Source organism: Agelaius tricolor, unplaced genomic scaffold (assembly GCF_023055355.1).
Source record: "Agelaius tricolor isolate 1412-34295 unplaced genomic scaffold, bAgeTri1.0.p SCAF_6, whole genome shotgun sequence".
Taxonomy (NCBI): Eukaryota; Metazoa; Chordata; class Aves; order Passeriformes; family Icteridae; genus Agelaius; species Agelaius tricolor.
In genome coordinates, this window is record NW_027269266.1 from 28,718,715 (window position 1) to 28,739,620 (window position 20,906).

General features: G+C 35.8%; 1 protein-coding gene across 11 annotated transcripts in view; it reads left to right on the forward strand.

Annotated features, from left to right (window-relative positions):
* Nucleotides 1–20,906, forward strand: part of HDAC9 (histone deacetylase 9) — a 455,819-nt gene that overhangs the window by 382,786 nt on the left and 52,127 nt on the right. For all 11 annotated transcript variants that reach the window (XM_071429136.1, XM_071429143.1, XM_071429142.1 and 8 more), the window contains one exon: nucleotides 12,527–12,645. In XM_071429136.1, coding sequence (XP_071285237.1) covers nucleotides 12,527–12,645 — 119 coding nt within the window. The remainder of the gene's footprint in view (nucleotides 1–12,526; nucleotides 12,646–20,906) is intronic.

Genomic DNA, 20,906 nt, shown 5'->3' on the forward strand with positions numbered 1-20,906 from the left:
AATGAGGAGTGGATGAGAATAGTATGCCAAATTTCTCAGCTGGTGTAAAATTCCAAATATTTAAATCTAGATTGGCAACTGAAATTGAAGAACTCACTGCCAAAAGTTATTGTTCAGTGTTCAGAGACTGTTGGTAATCCAAAGGTAGCAGCATGAAAAGTGCTGCTCTGAACTAGTCCCTTAAACAGTTTACAATTCTGTTGACAATTTCAAGTATAGAAATGACAAAAGTATTTCCTAAAGTAGTGGTAACTTAATTGCAGTAAATTCACTAAAGCTGGCTAAAGTCAGATCCCTATGAGAGAAATGATTATGAAGTCCTGACAGGGTTTCTAAAATACTTGGAAAATTAATGTTTTATTAAATATATGTTGACCTCAGTAAGAGGTCCAGTTTCTGGACAGAGTGAAGAATTTGAATTACATGATACCTATATATAGTGTCATCTAGATATCAAACCTGGAAGAACTATCTTATTTTATTTTTAAGTGAGGTAGATTTGAATGTACATTTTACTTGCATTTATTTCAATGTTTTCTGAAACTTCACATTATTTTATTGAAGTTTCCAGTCTAAGTTATTACACTGTTTTGATTTTCACTCTGAGAGAGAAGTGCAACAAAAATAAATCTAGAACTGGAAATCATGCTTAGGGATGTTTTTGTTGCTAGTTCCAACACTGTAAATTGAGATAGACATTGAAAGAAGGAACTATGTGATTCAGTTCATTCTTACATTTTCTTGAAGTTAGAATCAATCTCAGTTTCCAAGACAACTGACTATATGAGGATGGACCAGCCAGTAATGAGAAACAGCTTTCTTTTTTATTGCTGTAGCATATGGTAGAAAAAGTAGTTTTTGTTTCATGCTGTTGAGGAGACTATCCAATTTATCACTCCAAAGAGGATCCAAAAATTATTAAAGGAGGTGTGAGCACTTCAGTTTTTCAAGAGAAGTACAGGGACATAAGTTCACTGGGGGAAAGGCAAATTCAGAAATGTCAAAATGTAATTTTTAGATGCTTTTCAGTTAAATCCCAAACTTCACCTTGATTTTTTTCTCAGTCCTTCTTCAGAGGTCCTGACAACATGAAGAGTTGGTGCGAGTGTATTGGCAAATGGAAGAGCAGTGTGTCAATATGACTCTCTTGGGTTGAGTGGGATTGCCTTTCTGCTGTAAAATGCCTGGCACAGATAAAAGGTTTCTTCTGTATACACCGCTAAAAGTGTTATGATGGATCTAGGACCACAAGACTCTGCAATTCTTTTGCAGATGTCAAATAAAGTCTGCTAGGAGAAATGTTGGTTCCATAAAGTCAATGGAAGCCTAAGGAAAATATTAAATCACGTTGCAGTATACCTGAAATTTCATATTTTGTTTTTCAGTCTGAGATTCTAAGCGCTTTGCTGTTCACTATTCCTTCCTTGCAAAAAAACCCCAACAAAACAAAACAAAACAAAACAAAAAACAGCAAAAAAACCCTAACTAAAGAAACAGTGAAACATTTATGCAGGAATCATGTTATTCCTGAACTCTGTGGTGTTGTGTGCAGTTCTTTTTTAGAGATTTTATTGTTTCTTTTTTTCCATATCCTTTTTTCCTCATTGTGCCCATGAATGGAAGATATATCCTTTTGTACTATTATTACTTGAGCTGATACAGTATCTTCTGATCATCTTAGGTTTTGTTTCAGATTTTTTTAATGCAGATTCTTTTACTATTTTTGTATTTTATTAAAATTCTTATTTGTGACATTGATTCCTTAATATATAAAGTTCTTTCTAGATGAAAATGCTTCCCTTTGAATTTTATGTATAAAACTTTTTTTTCATACTACTGAAACCAGAAAAAAATTCCTGTTCTCAACATGTCATATTTGGTTTCATATTTCCCTAAGCCTTAGTTCTCTCCAACCCTTTCTTTGGCTTCAGTCTTTAAGTTATAAATGTATCCCTCTTGCAGGAGAGTGTTTCTCATTTTAAAACAGCCTACCTGATGATTCTCCCTGAACAAGTCTGGTACTTTTATTTGTGTATTGAGTCCTTCCAGTCACGTTCAATTCAGTTGATCTCTAAGTGCTGACATCCAATTTTCTCTGTCATAGAAGTCTATCAGATTTCCTCTGTTTTGTTGAGTAAAATGAGTGTAAAAGAAGACCAGGGATAGAGTAATATAAAAGAGACAGGATTCCTCCAAGCTACACAGAGCCAACACCAGATCACATTTCTAACCAAACAGTAGCTGAAACTGCACCAGAAAATGTTGTAGTTTCTAACACCATGTGGTACCTTGGGATTAATGCATTAGTGAGAGTGTTCCCCCTGGGCCCACAAACATCTCTTCTCTTTCTCTCAGAGAATTTCTGGGAGAGTGGGAGGGAAGAGGGAGGAGGAAAGGGCAGGGATTGAAAAGTGCTTTTCTGGGTTGCCTTACATTATCTGACAATGTTTCTTCTAAATCCTCAATAAAATTATATCAGAATGGGTTCCATTGGGTGGCATTCAATTTAGGTAAAGTGAGAAGACTTGAAGTTTTTGTACTAGGTTTTTACTTTTGTAATAGGCCTTATTATATGATGGAAACTGTATTTTTTGCTATCAGAAAGAAGGCCAGCTGGTCTGTTTAAATACATGCCAGATGTATTGAGTTGGTCCAAATGAGTTTGACCAATAGATTGGTCCAAAGTGACCACAGCTCCAATGACAGGGCTCTGCCAAGCATGAAGCAGACAAACATACCTGTGTTTACTTATACAGAAATGGTGAATGCTATTGCTGCCTGTAGCATCAATATCCTGCCTGTAGTATGAATTAACATCAAGGGCACTTCTTGTTGGTTAATTTGGTTTGGGTGTAAGAAAATGCTGATTTGTTTCTTGTCTACCAGTGTATGTTTTTCTTCAGCAAAAAACAGGAGAAAATAACATATGTCTGCATCTTGCCTTCAGAACATCAGAAAAATACTAGTCATATGAGCAATTTTCTGAATAATATTACTTAAAAGGCAAAGTGACAATACAGACAAAAGTGGCAGCTGCTATCCAGAAAATTGTGAATTTCCTGCTTAATGATAAACCAGAAAACCAGAGAGAAAATACCATTAAAAGTAGTTATGAGTATATGGAAGAAAATATAAGACAGAACAAGAAAGCATCTGTAAGAGAAAATATGTAGAGACCTCTGAGAAAAAAATTAAGACTTCATGTACTTTTTATTCACAACCATGTTGATGAATACAGCATGTGGAAAATTATGATTTTCCAAATGGCTATGACCTTGATAAATAATTTGATTTCTAGAAAATGAGGTTTTTTCTTTTCATTTAAAAGGAAAAAAAATCCCCTTCTGGGCAAAATGCACTTTTCAGAAATTAGGAAAATTTCTTGGTGAAAGTGTTTTTCCAAGTGATCTCTGTGTCTTTTTATCCACTCAATCTATTGCTCTCATGAAAAACACAACCACTCCAATTCTTCTGTCTGGGCATTTTAAAATCAGATTTACCTTCCTTTTCCTCCCTTTCTTCCACATCTCACTTTTGCAAGAACTGAAAACTACTTTACACTTGTCAAGTAATGATCATTTGTGGTGGCATAAGCAGATTGTTGCCAATGCAAACTAAGCTGTTGTATAATCAATAAAAGTAAATTTTAGGTAGCATATGTTCTTCATTCCTGTGCGTTGAAGTGTATGCTATATACCCAACAAGGAGTATAGATTTTGGACCTAGAGACAAACATACTCTAGAGCCCTCGTTTTTTGATTTATCCTAAACAGCACCATTTCCTTCTTTTCCCCAATTTTACCATTCCTGTGGAATGTCAGAAAAATAGATACTAGGCTTTCCTTTCTCTTATACAATTCTTAGACAGCTAAATAATTTTAAAAATTTCAAGTACCCTAAAATATACTGAAATGTAGAATATTCTCAAAATAATGTGCTTATCTGTAGATGTAAGAAATTCCTTGGAGGTTATGTCATGCTGTCATTTATTTTGTGAATTCTGTAAATGTGACACATCGAGGCAAGTTTTTACCTCTGTATTTAAGTATTTCTGATACTACAGCCCTTTCTTATGAGCAATCTTATTAAGATTACTGGCAGCAGTGAATTGCTTTAGTAGTATTATTAGTTTATTATGTTAACATTTTAGGCCAAGTCTTTTATGATAAAATACTGCTGAGACAAATTACTTAGTAAAAAGGCAAAACTGATAGTTATTTTGTTACAGAAAATACTGTAGTATTTTCAGCCTTGATAAGAATGTAATATGTTTTCTAAACAATTATACACATTTTAAAATAGAAGAGGTACCCCTAAATGTGGTTATTATATTTATGGCAGAAAAGCTTCTAAATATTTACTTTCTTTTTCTTCCATAAAACAGAGTAATGAGCATTGAACTGTTTTTCTGGTAGAAACATGTTACACCATGAAAGCTAAATGATGTCCTAAACAATATTTAGTGGTAAAATTTGGCAGTGTGTATGCATGTGTCAGTGCCACTTCCCATGCAAGTTAGAATGACTTTGATAGAGAACTAATTGGCTTTAAATGGTGGGATTCCATATTTATAGCATTTTGCTTTCTCAGTGTTGGAGATGCTGTTTTTGGTTATTTTGTGTTTTTCTTTAAACTCTATCTTGCAAATTAAACCTCTACTTCCTCTCTCTCGTACATCATCTTCAGTTGTACAGCTCTTGGAAGCCACATCAGTCCTTTAGCTAACAACTGGAATTTAGTAAATAAATTGTTCACAAGAATGGCATGTTACCAACTAGTTTTATTTGAGATCTGAGAAGTAAATAAAAGGTAAAAAAACCAATTTTTTTTTGCATCATGTAAGTGCTTCCGCAAGAGTCTGAGAAGACAGGAATATTTAATAGAAAATTCAGATTTTCTGAACTCTGTTTTTCAGGGTGAAAGTGTTCTGTGTCCTGCTGTTGTTGGTATTATCTTGGCCTATATTTCCATAGAAGGTTTTATATTTGTAAACTTTCCTTTGATACTTGCAAATTTGCTTTTTAATGTAACCTTTTCTTTAAAGCTACTCATTTGAGACATGCTCAGGCCCATGATTTTTGAACAAGCTTGCTTACCATGATCTTTAGCCAATCCCTTTACCTATTACCACTTGACTTTGAATTTTACTCCATTTTGGATATGGACATGAGTGTTCACAGTATATATATATATGCTTTTGCCTGTGTTTCAAGAATTTGGATAATTTTACTTGACTGTGCTATTAAATTTTAAGTGCATTCTGGAAAACACAAAATAATACTTCTTCTATAGTTTTTTCTGTCTGTTAACTTTTCCTTATTTTGGTCCTTTTTATACTAGTTCAGAGACTCTGACTAAGGCATATTGTAGATCAAATGTGGAAGAGTCTTTATAATTACATTGAAACCACCTTTCTAAGTAATAAAAATATATGGATGAGCAGATATTTTAGACAATATTTCATATACTTTTTGACTGCATAAGGTCTTGCAGTTCCAGCTGCAAGAATTCAGGAAAGTACATGAAGGACGCCAAAATAATTATTCATTTAAAAAGGAACCCACAAATAACAGCCTTAGGCTCTGAAAATGTCTTTAAAAGCCATAAAAAAATGCAAGAAAGCAAGAAAGCAAGCAAGAAAGAAAACAAACGGTGCTTCTAAAACTTTTCATTCAGTGGCACTTAGATACTCCTGCAATTATAACATTTAAAATTTCTAAGTTTATAAATTATCTTTAAATGTGTACATCCATGGAAGACCTTGACCTTTTAAACATTTTGGCATGTGATTAAATTCAAAACCATATGCAAATCCCAGTGACATGAACATGATTTGCAGTACTGAGGACTTTGTATTGATGTGGTACCTTTTGCCCCTTGGAGAAAAAAAAAAGTATATATATTTTTTATCTCCAGAAAGCATGTAAGGTAACTATAAAATAAAAGTAAGGACAGGAATATTGTCTGTTCTTAAAAAAAGAAATAGGGAAGAAATACAATTATTAAAAATACATAAAAAGTAAAGCTAGAAGAATAAAAGAAAACATATTAAAATAAAGGCTGAAAAGATAAAACTTCTCTAAAATATATGCTTTAGAAACTAATGCAGAAAAAGTTGGCAGAATTTTGGTATGCCTTGGAGGATAAATCCAGGACAAAGCTGATGGTCAGATGAAAGTTATCAAGGAGCTTTGAGGGAATGTTCTCAGGTTTGGCCTTGATGAACTTGGGCTGACAACAGAACTGGCACAAAGGAATGTTATGAAATTAAACCAAAATTTTAGTGGGAGACACTATTATAAACTCAATTGATGCAGAAAAAAGTATTATGTGTGAGTTGTACAGAAATTCTATGTAGCTTTCTATGAGAACAGACATTACTTGATACTGTGTTACATTAAAACATGTGCAAACAACACATAAAAATAATAGATACTGTAAGTTCCATATACCTATAGGGGCAATCCTTTAAATGCTCTCTCATCTGTTTCTATCAGGGAACAGTTAACAACTTACTTTACCTTGTCTAATTTAAGGTTGAACAACATAGTGATTGGTACACTATTTTATTTGCATGATGTGAAACTGAGAAACTTTAGGCAGACCTACATTCTTTCAAATAACAGACTGGGTCTCCATTTGGTGGCTATAGTAGCTATAGTAGCACTAGTGCATTGTATATATCTATATTCTTGCAAAATACAAGTCTGGTATAATTGAACAAATAATAGTGCATTTATAGGGTTTTTTCCCTACTTGTTGAAGTTACAGACTTTAGAGTCTTCTGCATTTTCTCTCAAGGTTTTTCAAGAGACAACTGGGTAATTTATTCCAGGCGTTTACCAGCTTTTAGTTTTAGCTGATTCATCTGTGAAGTGGGTAAAGAAATGCCTCTTTAGAGGAGTACTTCTCAAAGTACTTTGAGATCACTGAATAAAAACACTGGAGGATTTTAGGGAAAGTCAAATAACTTATGTTACTAAGCTATTCCAATCTGCAGTTTTAGAACAGCATGGATTATTTTTCTGTTACATAAATTATTGTCCTGGGCTGGTATTCCTGCTCATTTCCTTTTTAAATTAACAACACAGCAAAAGAAATGTAGCTATTTGCATAAGTTTAGCTTTCTTTGGAGATTTCCAGCTCTGTGTTGTGGTGCTTAGAGAGTCATTTCTGCTTTGGGTACTTCTCTGCAATCTCTTCTGGGAGAACAAATGTTTGGTAGCATCCTAGCCATGTGCTTTGAATGTACAAAAATAGAATAGAAGAATAAAAGAAACAGAGTCCCTTGGTAGAATCGCTTTAATGTCTTGCATCTGATGTTCAGATTGGTGGGGAGGGGAGGATCACATGCCTGATGTTTTCTCTAGAACTACACCCAACTGGAAGCCATCCCTTGGCTTCTCTGCAGACAGCAGCATACCCAAATGGAACATATTAATTCTTTGGGGAAATCTCCTTAGTCAGACAAAAAGAAATCTTTTCAGCTTCTGAGATACATGCTCTGTTCCCAGTACCATCAGACTGAAAGAAGAATCTGCATTACGTTGATCTGGAAGAAACAGTTTCACTCTAACTTCAAGGTTTAGATAAATAACTTCTGGGATGCAGCTGCTCAAGCTTTCAGGTTTTGACATGTTTATTAATGAAAATGAATGAGAAAAGAAACAGTCAGCCAGGCAAGATGCCCCTGTAACTCTGCTGTCATCATTAGGTGAATATGGTATACCAAATATTTATGCTTCTATATAATTCAGATCACAGAAAATAAATATCACTTTTATGTGTTTTATTTTCTTTGGAGAAGGAAGTGGAGGAGAGTGTGAGTCATAGTGGAAGAATAAAATCTATTTCTCTTCTGACAAAAGCTGCTTGTTTTGTCAGAGAAGGATCCTAGCATTTACTTCAGTTTGCTGATAAGCTCTGGAGCCTGACTGGCTTCAAAAGGAAGTGATGGCCTGCCAGTCCCCAGTCTGTACCTGTCTGCTGACCCATGGCCAGAAGCCAAATCATATTTCTTACTCCTGCTGGGCATAAGATAATCAGTGTTCCTAGCAGGGTCTGAATGCAGGCTGCTGGTGCACCCTTGCAAAGATTTCTGGTGAGTAGAATTTTGACCCTTTGCACCGTAACAAATCCTGCCAGCTGCAGCCTAACTTCTGAGCATAGGGCTGGTCTGAGGAATCTGGGGAGGTTAACATGAATATATATTAGTGTATGACCAATACTATTTGCCTGCTTTAAAAAAATACACCCCAACATATTTTCTGTTATGATCAGATTCAGAGGGTTCTCTTCTTAGGCAGCTGAGAAGGGAAGTGACGTGGTAATAGGAGCTCCTGGGGAGGTAGTCAGTGCATGATTCCTCCTTTTTACTCCTTGCTGTGCCCTTCATAATGTAGAAGAGATAGAAAAGATACAGGGTCCAATGATTTTCGGTTCCCAAGAGATAATGAAGGGGATCAGGAACTGTCACTGCCTGTCCAACCACCCTGAGGTAGGAGAAGATTGTTTACAAGGGAGAAGTGATCTTCATGTTGTTTTCATGTTGCTTTCTTTACAACTACCAACCTCAAAACATTTGTTTCCCCTGCCCATGGCAGGAGGGGGTGGGCTAGATGATCTTTAGAAGTTCCTTCCAACCCAAGCTATTCTATGGTTCTATGATTCTGTGATTTTCCTAAAGACAGGTACTCACTCATATGAAGGTGCTAAAGCCTGAGAGGTGACAAATGACAAAAGGTTTTATGTATGTCCTGGTGAAAAGAAGACTATATTTTAAAATGTGTGTGTATATCATTTCTAATAGAACTTCAGAAGATAAGAAAGTATCTGTCATTTTTGTGAAAGAATTTTCGTGTGTGTTTCTTGCCACAAAGGAGTTACTGCCAAGGCTAGACAAACATTACCGATGTCCTACCTACATAAACTCCAAACCAAAACTCTGTTTTCCAGATGTTATGTTGCTCTTTTCTGAGTGGATATATCATAGAATTTATTCAAAAGAGTAACCACCTAAATGTCTGTAGATTAATGTAGAAGACTGGATTAGAGATTTAGGAACCAAAGGTCTATATTGAGAGACTTGTGGCCATCATCTTTTTGAAGGACCAAATAGTAGCCTTGACTTCTGTAACAAGAACCAGGGACACTCTGAGATGTTTAAGAGAGGAGTCAAGCTTACTATCCCAGTAAAGAGATTATATTTTTTGTTTTTTAGTTTTCCATGATATTTTCAAAATGAAAAGTCCTTAGAGGTTCTTCTGTATTAAATTATGAACATTATAAGATGGATGATCTCTGAAATTCCACTTCCCTCAATACTATGGAGGATGAAAAAGAAATAATCCACACAGGGCATACAGGTTAGCTCTTCTGGGTACATTGTGTGCAAAGTAGCAGTAGCAAAGTTATGTCTTAGTTTGTGAGACAATAAGACAGCAAAAGTAGGATGTTACTTTTCTGGCGAAATGTAACAGACACTATGTACATTTTTAAAAGAAAAAATTCTTTCTTTCAGAAAAAATTCTCTTAGCTGTTATTTTGATAAAGTGAATTCAGCTAATAGTGAAAGATGTAATAGAACACTGAATTCTAAATTCCACCTCCAGTTATTAGCATTATAGCCTTCTCATTTCTAGAGCTGAGATTCCTATATATCATTTCTGTAGAGATTTATGAATGTGCTACTATTTCCTGTTCAGGACTATTAAAGATGGTGTTAATAGCTATTCCTGGTTCTTTGTGTCAAAAGACCTTGCTTTCAGTATTTAATAATTTTCCTATTACTACCCAGTATGGCTGGCAGTTTTAATGTCAGACATATTTATTTGACAAAAAACTTGAATAAACTGTGTCTAAGCAATTTTTGCTGCTTCTATGAATGAGATTAAGGGTCAAATGCATTGTTTTGCCCCATTGTTATTAAAAAATGTGCTGACATCTTTATGCTTAAGAGCAAGGTCTTGAAATGTGGTAGAAGTGTGGTAGATTTTCCCAGTGTTTCCAAATTATAAGACTCTCAAAAATTTCTTTGTGTGTTAGACTGGTGAGGCTGTTACTGGTCAGCAACTTGAGCTTGCAGGGCTTCTCTGCACTGAACATACTCCATTGTCTGACTGCTGAGTTTAGTCTGTGCTGTACTCTGTGGTGCTGCCACTTTGTTTGACATGAAGAAATAAAAAGCAGAGCCTGACTTGAATTTGAGGAAATATGAATGGAGAAGAGGAGGGCAAAAGCTCAAGTGGCTGCAGATAGGGAGGGTTCTTCATAGGATCCCTCCTTCTTTCAGTCTATAAGATGTATGGTGCTATGGGGACAGATGAAGATTGTGTATCAGCCACAGTCCTCATCAGTGATCAGGATCCATGCCACATGTGTTGCAGACGTGGGGAAGTTTGGGAAGTATCTGTTGCTTCAGACAATGAATTTGTTATTAGAGTATCAGAAGGTATGTACATAAGATAAGATGTGGTTGCGTAGGAGACCTTTATTCCTGATATTGTTCCCTAGCTTTGTGGAGATTAGCCTGCAAAAACTCAGACATTGTAGTGTCTAATGTAAGTATTCATAGTATGTACTGTGTGTGTCAGAGTGTTCTACATCGTGGAACAATAGGAAAAAAAGCCTAAAGGAGGAGTGATTGACTGCTTGCCTCCAGGCCATGTCAGCTCAAACCTGTAGGAACCTCGGTGGATATTTGTTTCAGCTGTTATAAAAAAGTCCAAGCAATGGAAAGTCTCCAATTTTCTTAAACATTTTATTTATATTATTATTTATTCTTAGTATTTAAAAGCTTGTTCCAGTGTCTGAAGTACAGGTTTCCTGCTGCAGCTGCTTCAGGTCCTGTCCACAGAGTACATAACAGGTTATTTCTTTCCTCTTGCAACGCACTTATGTATTTGTGCACTTTTATCATGTTTGCTCCCATGTTATGCAAATCAAATAATGATATTATTTATCCACTTAAGTTATGTTTTTTTGAAAGTTTTTTCTTTGCTTTTGATCTCTCCAGTTGGTCTAGATCCTTCTTGAAGTGCAATGCTCAATACTGGAATCCATATTTCAGCAGAGGCCTACTAATGACTTGTATAAAAAGGAATATTTCACAACTTGTATCACTTTGCCTGTAAATATTTTTGGTGCAATTTCAGCAAAATCACCAAAGTATTTTTAAGTGGCCTCTATCCTTTTTTTAATGTAAAACTGTATTCATTGAAATGCTGCATGCTCTGACAAAGACTTTTTGCTTCATCTGAATTATCTTTTTTTTTATGATTAACAAGTAAAATGAACATTTTCCTAATATTAAAATTACCTTTGAGGCAAACAAAACAAAATAAAGTTTATAATGCATAGGTCAAAAACTAAACTAAAGAAAAACCTAGAGAATTGTTGATATCATTTGTCTTTCTTTTTTCTCACAGAAAACCTAAACCTTTCCACAAAAATATGATTTCTTTGGACTAAGTGGTTTATCAAATAAACAATAAACATTGAACTTAAACAAATAGCATTACACATGCACAAAATTAATCTTCACATTCTGACCAGTGTAGACCAATTGGGATTGGTCTACACTGGTCAGAATGTGAAGATTTTTCTAGAGTTAATTTTTAATTTTTCTGGGATAGAACATTTATATATGTATTTGCCTTTTAATGTTAGCCATATCCCCTTGATTTAGCACAACCATTACAGCCTCAGTGTTCGTCAAACCAGTGCAGAAGGCATCCTCACCCCTTCCCTTTGGAATCAGCCTGAAAGAACACATCTGCAAGTGCAGAGCAAAGGGGCTTATCTTCTCCTTCAATCCAGCTTTCAGGCTTTGAGGTTGGAGAAGGACAAAATCAAAGTGGTAAAATATCCACACACAAGTTTGTCAAGGAAGGGGTTAAAAAAGTGGAATCTTTGTGACTGTAAAGGGCTGAATTGTCTTCCTGACACCAGCAGGGGTTGCTGTCACTAGTTCGTGGTTGTCACATTCCTGTTATGCTTGACCTTGGAAAGGCTTGACAACATAGTCTGGATTTGATTAAGGGAATTTCATGTTTTTCCTTTGCTAGAGTCACCCCCCACCTCGACAAACATTTAAAAATGTTAAGGAGTAAAAAAAAAAAAAAGTTTGGAAAGCAAACATTTTCCCAAAAGAAATTTATAGTTCAAATTTACACCAAGTTCACACTAACTGGAGCAGTCCGGGTATCCAGTCAGGCTTTGAGAGCTCTCTGTAAACCATTAGTCACTTCCCTGGAAGAGGCAGCTTTTTATAGGCAGCAGAATAAAACAGACACAGATGTGTAAGTAATATTAGAGGCTTTCACATGTACCTGCCTTTTTTTCTCAGTCATACAAAAGAAAAAAGAGTGATTATAGAAAGAAAATCATTGAAGCCTTGGACTTGAACAGCTACCATGGAGATTCGTTTAATGAAAATAAAATATCTTGTGTTGGTTTTTTGAGAATTTATATAATGAACATGGAAGTTCTTTTAATTTTATCACATTGGGTTCTTTGCATTCTACAGGACTGTGATCATGCCAGCTGCCAATGAGTTTGATCCAGAAATTGTCCTGGTGTCAGCAGGATTCGATGCTGTGGAAGGCCATGACCCTCCGCTGGGCGGGTACAAAGTCACAGCTAAATGTAGGTATTGCCATTGGCACATGTTTCTGAGTTGGTATTTTTTCTAGTTAGGAACCTTATTATATAAGTCCAGTTCACATCTGCGTTTCTGTTTTGTGAGATGACAGCTGTGTCACTGAGGGCAGGGACTGTCCAGCAGTTAATACCTAGGGATGCCTGGAGAGCTGCACTGCTTGCCCAGATCATGGACAAGGTGGAAACAAACATATTAGAGTTCCTGGCTCACTCCCTTATGTTCCTCTTGGCATTTTTGTCTTGACTTTCTAAAGTAATACTTTTCTGGCATTCAAATAACATTTTAGATGTTTCATGCTTTTCAATAGGCCCCAATTTCCAAATGCTGGAGTAACTTACTTCTCTTTAAATATATATTGGACATTTTAGACTTTGGATGCCTAAATCCAATCTCATATTGCTCTTTTGTTATTGTAATCTTTTCAGCTCCGTGGCATTAATTCTGAGTTACATCAGTGTTTATGAAGGCCAATTTTTTCTAAAAGACTACTCTGCTGGGTCTCAATATTTGGATGTCCATTTCAATCTTTCAAAATGTGTACTTATGGCAGAGATTTAATACTTTCTGAAAGACAGGTCTGCCTGACACATCTCATTTGTAACACTCCAAAATTCCTAGATCTTACCAGACATTGTGGCCAAACTGATTCTGGGATGTTAAGCAAGGCTGGCTGATGTAGTAACTCTCTGTACAGAATTTGCATTGTAATATTGCTTTATATCAATTGCTTTACATGGGGCAACACAAAATGGTTTCCTAATGCAATGCTGTGAATAATTTTCTTCAGTATATCTACTTTTATTCTGTATATTCAGTCTATAATATCACTTCAACAGCTATTAAATATGGACCTCTGCTGCTAATGGCAAATGCCTTGGGAAAGTCTGGAGAAGCCAACGAGACTTAATGGTGTTTAAAACACTGCAGAAATGGACTCCAGTTCAGAGGATTTTGTCCTAACCTCTGCCTTTTGTTACAGATCAATAGACCAAAGCTGTGTATACCTCAGGAGGTTCAGGGTGGATATGCATATTTTTTATTATAATTGTCACTGCATGCTAAACAGGTTCCCCTGAATACCAATGAAAATGATGGAGGAACAGTGTGAGTGTCCATAGGGGTGTGCTGTGACAAGGGAGAATGCAGAGAGCAGTGCAGGGGTCCACCCAAAGGTGCTTACACAGGTGCTTATGCACAAATGGGCTGGAAATGGAATATCCCTCTGGCTACAAGTTAGACGTGTTGAGTTTTAGCATAGCTCTTCAGCTTAATGCAGGAGTTGCAGTGGAGAGGAAAGAAACATAGCAGGCAGTGTGCATGTTTGAGTATAATTTCCCTGTGTATTTTGATTTTCAAAAAACATTTTGCAGAAAGAGGTGGGCAATTTACTCACTGTTTTTTTCCATGAGTGGTTTCTGGTCAGAGGCACCATCCCATGATCTTGTGTGGCAAGGAGGTGAACTTTCAGCTGGTACTAAATTAGATATTTTGTTGAGAACCATTGTATGACTATCTGTATTTAGCTGCTGAGAAGGTATTCTATGTGTCCCTTAAGGATACAAGATGCTTTGGCATATATAATATTCTGTATTCTGGCATAGCAACTCCAACAATCTAACTAGAAATTGCAGCAAAGAAAAGCTGTCTGACATTAAAATTAGTGTTAATTTTCATTCATGAATTAATTAACTCTTCATAAATTTTTTAAAGTAATCTTTCATAACTTTTTTTAAGTAACCTTAATACATTTTCTAATATAAGAGGCTGCACACTACTTCTGCATATGTGTCTGTAAGCAAAAAAAGGTGATTTTTTGCTTACAGACAAAAAACCCCAAAAAAACAGTGTAGGTGGCTCTTGTTTAAATTAAAAGAAAAGCCTAGATAGACTCAGATAATGATCATGCACCTGAGGGATGAATAAAGCCCTTTTGACAGAGCCAAAGGAATTTATTATTTCCCCAAAACAAAATTCTCCACATTCCACCATTCTATTTTAGAACATAACATACTATATGTGGTATGTAGGAAAATGAACATTCTATTAAAAAAAAAGTCCAAAGAGAAACTTTCATATTGAACATTAAAATGGATACTTGTGCAAAGTTTTAATATAATTGGTTTGTAATAATTAGAAATTGTGCATTAACAAGTCAAGCTGAACCTGTAAATATTCTTACTTTATAAATCTTTACCACTTTGTGTGCACTTAATACATTCAATTTTCTGATTTCTATGTTTTAATACAAGCTTTACAAACTAGAGAGACATTGAGATCAAAGGAGAGAAGATAGATTCTTAGCTACTAACCTTGCTCTTAAAGAGCATTTAGAAGCCAATAGATACTTGGTAATGAATTTTTTATGTCTTTCTATCAGAGTACAATCTAAGAGAAAAAATTAAAATTTATTAACTAATCAATTGTCCCAAGTTATAAAGTAAAAATCATTGGATGAAGATAGTAGATTGAACTAATTTCAGCCTTGGAGTAACCATGTAGCAGGCAATTACATTCAACAAAAATGATCTGGTAATGAATCTGCACAGTTTGAGAAATGCAAACCGTAATCTGCTTTAACCCAGAATTTTAATTTTTTTCTATATTATCATACAATCTTATTTACTGAGGACTTTCCATTTCTAATTAGTAAAGAAACATATCAGCAACGAAATAATCATATATGTATATATTTGCAGTTGATTTTAAATCTGTGAGTCTGTTGTGCATGTCAGAATTTATCACAGTGAGGTGACTCTCAACTCCTCTAGCAGGCTGTAGAGTGGAATCTGGCCAGCTGAGATCAGTGATGATAGCAGAGCTTGGTGATATCTCACTTCCTAATTTATCTCTAGTTGTATTAAGTAATGAAATCACTAATGGTCCATTAAAGAAAAAGAGATCGGGTTTAAAAAAAGATTGGAAAGGAAGTTTGAATCTTTCCTATCTTACTGCACTTTTCAGATCACTTTCCCTATTTTTACAAAGTGGCTTTGCAATTCCTCTTTATCTGTTGATTAGTTTTCACTAAACTAAGCAATATTTGACTAATATTTTACCTGTCTGTGAAACAGATTTGTTTGATGCAATGTAGAATTGAGAATGAACATTAAGTAAAACATTTGTTTCAACCACAACTTTGAGGATTTCACAGGCACATTTTTCTTTATGTTAGCTCTTTGTGCCAATCCTCTCTCTTAATGAAGTGCTATGATTTCAAAAGGTGCTTGTATAATACACCTACATACACATACACATCTTGAAATATATACTCAACCCATGTGCATAAACTTCGTGATGGATTTTATATTATTTTAAGAACAAAAAGGGCTTCAAAGATTTGATGTGACTGGTGGCATATGGCAGAACTTGTTGCTGCTGGGAAGTTCTCAGTCCTTTGGTACAAGCTACATTCCTAATATCTTAGTAAGGAAAGGCAAGCTTTATTGACAACACTGATGAAAGGCCACCTAGCATAATTAGAAACAGGTATGCTTTTGCATTCACAATCGCTTTGCCCTGAAGAAGGTCTTCCCCCCTCAAAAGGGTTTGTGTCAGAAAAGGATTTTGTTTTTCCAAATAAAAATTTCTGTCTGCTAAAAATATTATCTTTACTCACAGACACTGCCTTGCCTGTGGCATTATGCTATGGGAATGGCATCAAGTTTAACATCAAAAAGCGAAGAGAAGAAAGTGAGGCAAAGATGATGTTAAACTTCCCTGGTAGTCCTCTTGGCCCAGGGTCTTGCACCAGTTAAAGGTGCCAACTCTTGCTCAGGAGCTTCTCTAATACCTGGTATGTTCTGTCAGGAATATTCAGGCAACTTATCTTAGATTTTGCTTTCTGTGCCCCTTCTGTAACGACTCAAGTTTAACCTCATTAGCTGAAATAGAGGAATGTCTTTTGCAATGTCCATCTTCAGTACTCTCATGGCTCTGTCCCTGTTGCTTGGCTAAGTGGTTCCCCAAGATGTAAGGTGAAGGTGGGTGTAGCAGCTGGAACTCTCATACACAGATTTATGCAGAGTAACTATTGAAGTGTTTGGGACCTCTTTGTTTAGATCAGAGACTGTAAAAGTCCTTTGATTTTATTGTAAAATATAATCAGGTGAGAGAAAAACATCTCCGTTCCTGACTTGTCCGATGGTTTCTTTTTATTATTAGAATCTTTTTTTCAATAAGATAACACAAAATATCAGCACCATATAACATGTATTATCAAAATATATTTTTATCAAATTCACTTTTTTACTGGAGTAATAGAAGTTGTATTGACAATAAAATATAAGAAAAATAATGGTAGAAGAAGGGAATAAAGGAACTTTATATTTAGAATAGTAAGGATATGCTTAAAGAGTAGGAATATACTCTTCCCTATTATCCTGATGATCCTTAGATAGAACTACTGAAGATAGAACTGATACATTTTGTGCTTTATTTTACAGCTAATTTTTACATTTTATGCTAAAACATATAGTATTATCACACAATTTGAATTTTGTGTAGTGAACAAGTCTGAAGAAGATCTCTCAGATCCTATCATAAATTTGCAAGTTGTTAGATCTTGTAAGAAATTTAGCTCTGCTGGCTGAAGATGTCCATGTAACATTATCCTGAGGTGAAGTACTTTTTCTTTATTTTATAGAACAGTCCTTAGAATAATGCTTGCACTAAAGCCACTGAGATCACTTTACTGTTCAAGTAAATATTCTACATAATTGCTCATTAAATTGTGACCATTCCATAAAAAGAATAAAGTAAATAGAGAAGTGTCAAGCAAGAATTAAGACCTTTTTCAAGGTACTTAACTTCCTGAAGCACTTCATTTGTTAAGGGCTGTGATGATTTACTAGAGTTTTCCTGTTGTTTTACTCTCCTATTCCAAAGATGCTATTTGACACCAGAGTGTAAAATAGAATCAGCAATTAGCAGTAGGAAAGGATCCACTGTGGGCATTTAAAGAGTAAATGATATTTTGTCTGCTGGAATATTTTTCTTCTGTTATGCCAAATTTGTAATGAAAAGTTGATCCAGTGCCTAGAATATAACTGATTGTATCTAAGCTGATTTGCAACTTTTAATGTTTTTATTTGAGAAAATTGCAATAACTCCCTTAACCTATCAAAACCTGCATTATGTTGTAATACACTCCATTCAAGGGGGACCAATGAAAAAAGTGCTGAAGTTACTAGCAGTTTCCCTTCTCATGAGCCCTGGTTATTTCCAAAGGATATGTCAGCATAAGTGGTAGATATTAACGTGTAAGAAAGACTGCTGACTTACACATTGCCAACAGCTCTTCTGTGAGGAATCTCTTATGGCTGGAACTGATACTTTGCAGGACACAAGAGCAACCAGGTTGAACTTGGGGGCCTGTTGATTTCCTGTTGCTTTGGCCTTCACATTTCAGTTCCAATTCCCACTGGGAGTAATGAGTTTTGATAAAAAGATCTCTGAATGTAACATGAAATGCTATAAAAAGATAAAACACCTAGCATCTTGGCACAAGCAAATTCAGAAGCAATGGGCAGAGTTGTAATGAAGAGATGACATTGCTGAAACAAATGATCTAGCATGGTGTACCAGCTGTCACTGGAAGGCTTTAAAGGAGACTTATAAATAGCTGGCATCCTTGCAATTAGGTATGCCATAGCACGCTCAGAAGGCTTCACCAAAGGCTTCATGCAGGAGTTTATGTTCCATGACTCATCTTTTTCTTGAGCCTTCACAACTGTCCTACTGTATCTTGGAATTCTCAGTTTCCCACTGGGTTTTGTGCATAGCATGTGGGTTAGAAACAGATCAAAGGCTAATGCTAGAACTACATATCACTGAATTCAAATGCAGAACTCCTCAGGGTCAAAGCCTGGTACTTCAGATATGTTTCAGGGATAGTTTCCCATGTGCCAGTTTCAGTATTTCTAAAACTTTCTATGTGACTATTCTGAGTATTTCAAGTACTTAAAAGGCTATATATGTTCATTGTTTTGTTTGTTTGTTTGTTTGTTTGTTTCCTGAAAGTACTTAGTTTCTAAAGGAGTCCCCAGATAATACTCTCTACTGGACTTAAATAGCCTTGGACTGGCTGTGAGTTTTTTTGGGTAGAATATCTTTGGGTAGGAACTTGACTTTCTTGTGATTGTCTGAAAGTCTTCTCTGACTTTTGACTCCAATAAAGAGTGCTGACTGAGACTACTGGGGCTAATGTAATAGGTATACATTAAAGAAAAGCAGGAAAAAAGAGCTTCTGCAAATTGACAGCTGACTAAAGAGAATAGTAGTAGCTTGGTAGCTCTTTTAATACAGTTTGATTTTCTAAAAATAGCATTGCAGGCTTTTATAACACCATATCTAATCTCTTCACAAGTAAGAACGTCTTTTTGACTCAGCTACGAGAAGCTGTGATCTTGGTAAGTCTGGCACTGACTGCCTCTGACTGCAGTTTCATAGCTGGCATAGCTGCTCTGAGCAGCTCCTTGCTGTACAAAAGGGTGGTTGCACACCACTTCCCCTTCTGACTTGTCCATTGTTACCTTGAACCAGGTCAGCTTCTTGTCAATCTCTCTGTAAACACATGGAACATTAACTCATCAGCCCATCAGAAAGCAAAGTCAAAAAAGTGAAGAGACTGAAGCTGAATCAAATCATGGAAGGACCAATGTGTGCCAGAGGCAGCAGAGAAAGGAAGAGATTGCATAGGAAAATTTATGGTAGCAGTAAGCAGTTAAATTACTTCAGTTGCCACAGCTGCCTTCTTTTCTGAATTCTCTTGAGTTCAGAGATTATTTTTTTTACATAGTTTGGTTACCTTTCTGGTACTTGAGGTTATAGCATGATTATCCAGCAGGATAGATCCTTCAGCTTTTGACTCAGAGCTAACAGCATTGGAGATGGGTTGGAGCAATGATCACTGATAGTTCCTCACTGAGGAGTGTCCTCATTGGTATCAGGTATTTTCTTTCTGTCCATTTTGTCTCTTGGAAACTACATGATACCCAGTGCCTGGCAGCAAGAAAATGTAGCATCAAGATTTTGCTTCCACTTGCTCACTTCTGAAAGCAAAGTTTGGGTTTTCTCTAGGGTGATTTCTTGAATAAATGGTAGTTTGCTATGATCCAAAAGACATCAAAATAAATGACAAATTAATTGGCTACCAAGCCTTAGATATGATTATTTTCTGTTTTTCCTGTTTTATAGGATTCACTACAAGAAGTAAAGCATTTTGGTTCCTTTTTCCTTGTAGCCCACAGCAGTCATTGCTCTATCATATCCTATGGTTTGGACATGGCTATTGGATTGCCCAGCCTCCTAAATTTTATGTTTATTTACTCCTTAGATTTGCTCTTGCAATACAGATATCGGTGATTTATTTGTCAGTGATGCCAGGATCTGATACATTAATGGCTTGTACACCACACTTACATGTATAAGTATGAAATGTTGAAAATTTCAGAAATCCTGTTCTCTGATGAAGACTAGTCTGTTGGCTCCTGTGGAAGAGAGATTGGAGTTCACTGTATAAAATTAGTATCCCCTCTAGGACACAGCATAAAAAGGCAAATGTAAAGATATAAGAGGAAAAGGCCCTTTTTTTTTTTTTTTTAATTTCATTTAAAGAAGGGATTAGTACTTCAAAAAATTCAGAAAAATTCTGAGATTTGGTTAAAGAACTTGCTTTCACATACTGGCAAGTAAGCATATGTCAATGGCTTGGACTATTGGCTTGAGCCATTAGAAAACTGAGTAATTCACCTCATTTACTGAGACTAGGGAAATCCTCGTCTTCAGACTTTGGGGCATGCATGTCTAACTGGACAATAAAACTCATCTGAAGGATTCAGAAGCCTTAGTACTGATTTTGTTATTGCCCAGTGTTTTCCATACTGTCTGGCTAACTGGTGTATCTTCAGAAAGGACTTACCTAAGCAGAAAGAGAATGAAATTAGAAATATAAGTAAATAAATATTGATTTCACTTTTACTTGACCTTTCTTTTTGCAAATGAGCCAGGAGAGATTTCCATTTCCATTCCCATTCCTGCATCTCAAAGAGAAGATCTGTCTGCTGGCTAGTTAACTAATTGGTACAAGTGAAAAACCACCTGTACAGCATGTTCAGCTATGCAGTGTCAATCCATCTGCAGAATGCATCAGGTACCCATCCATTCCTTTTATTCCTTGATTTAGGGCAGTTGCTGGGGACAGGGCAGAGGATAGATTACAATGGGAAAAAAAGACAATCTACAGAAC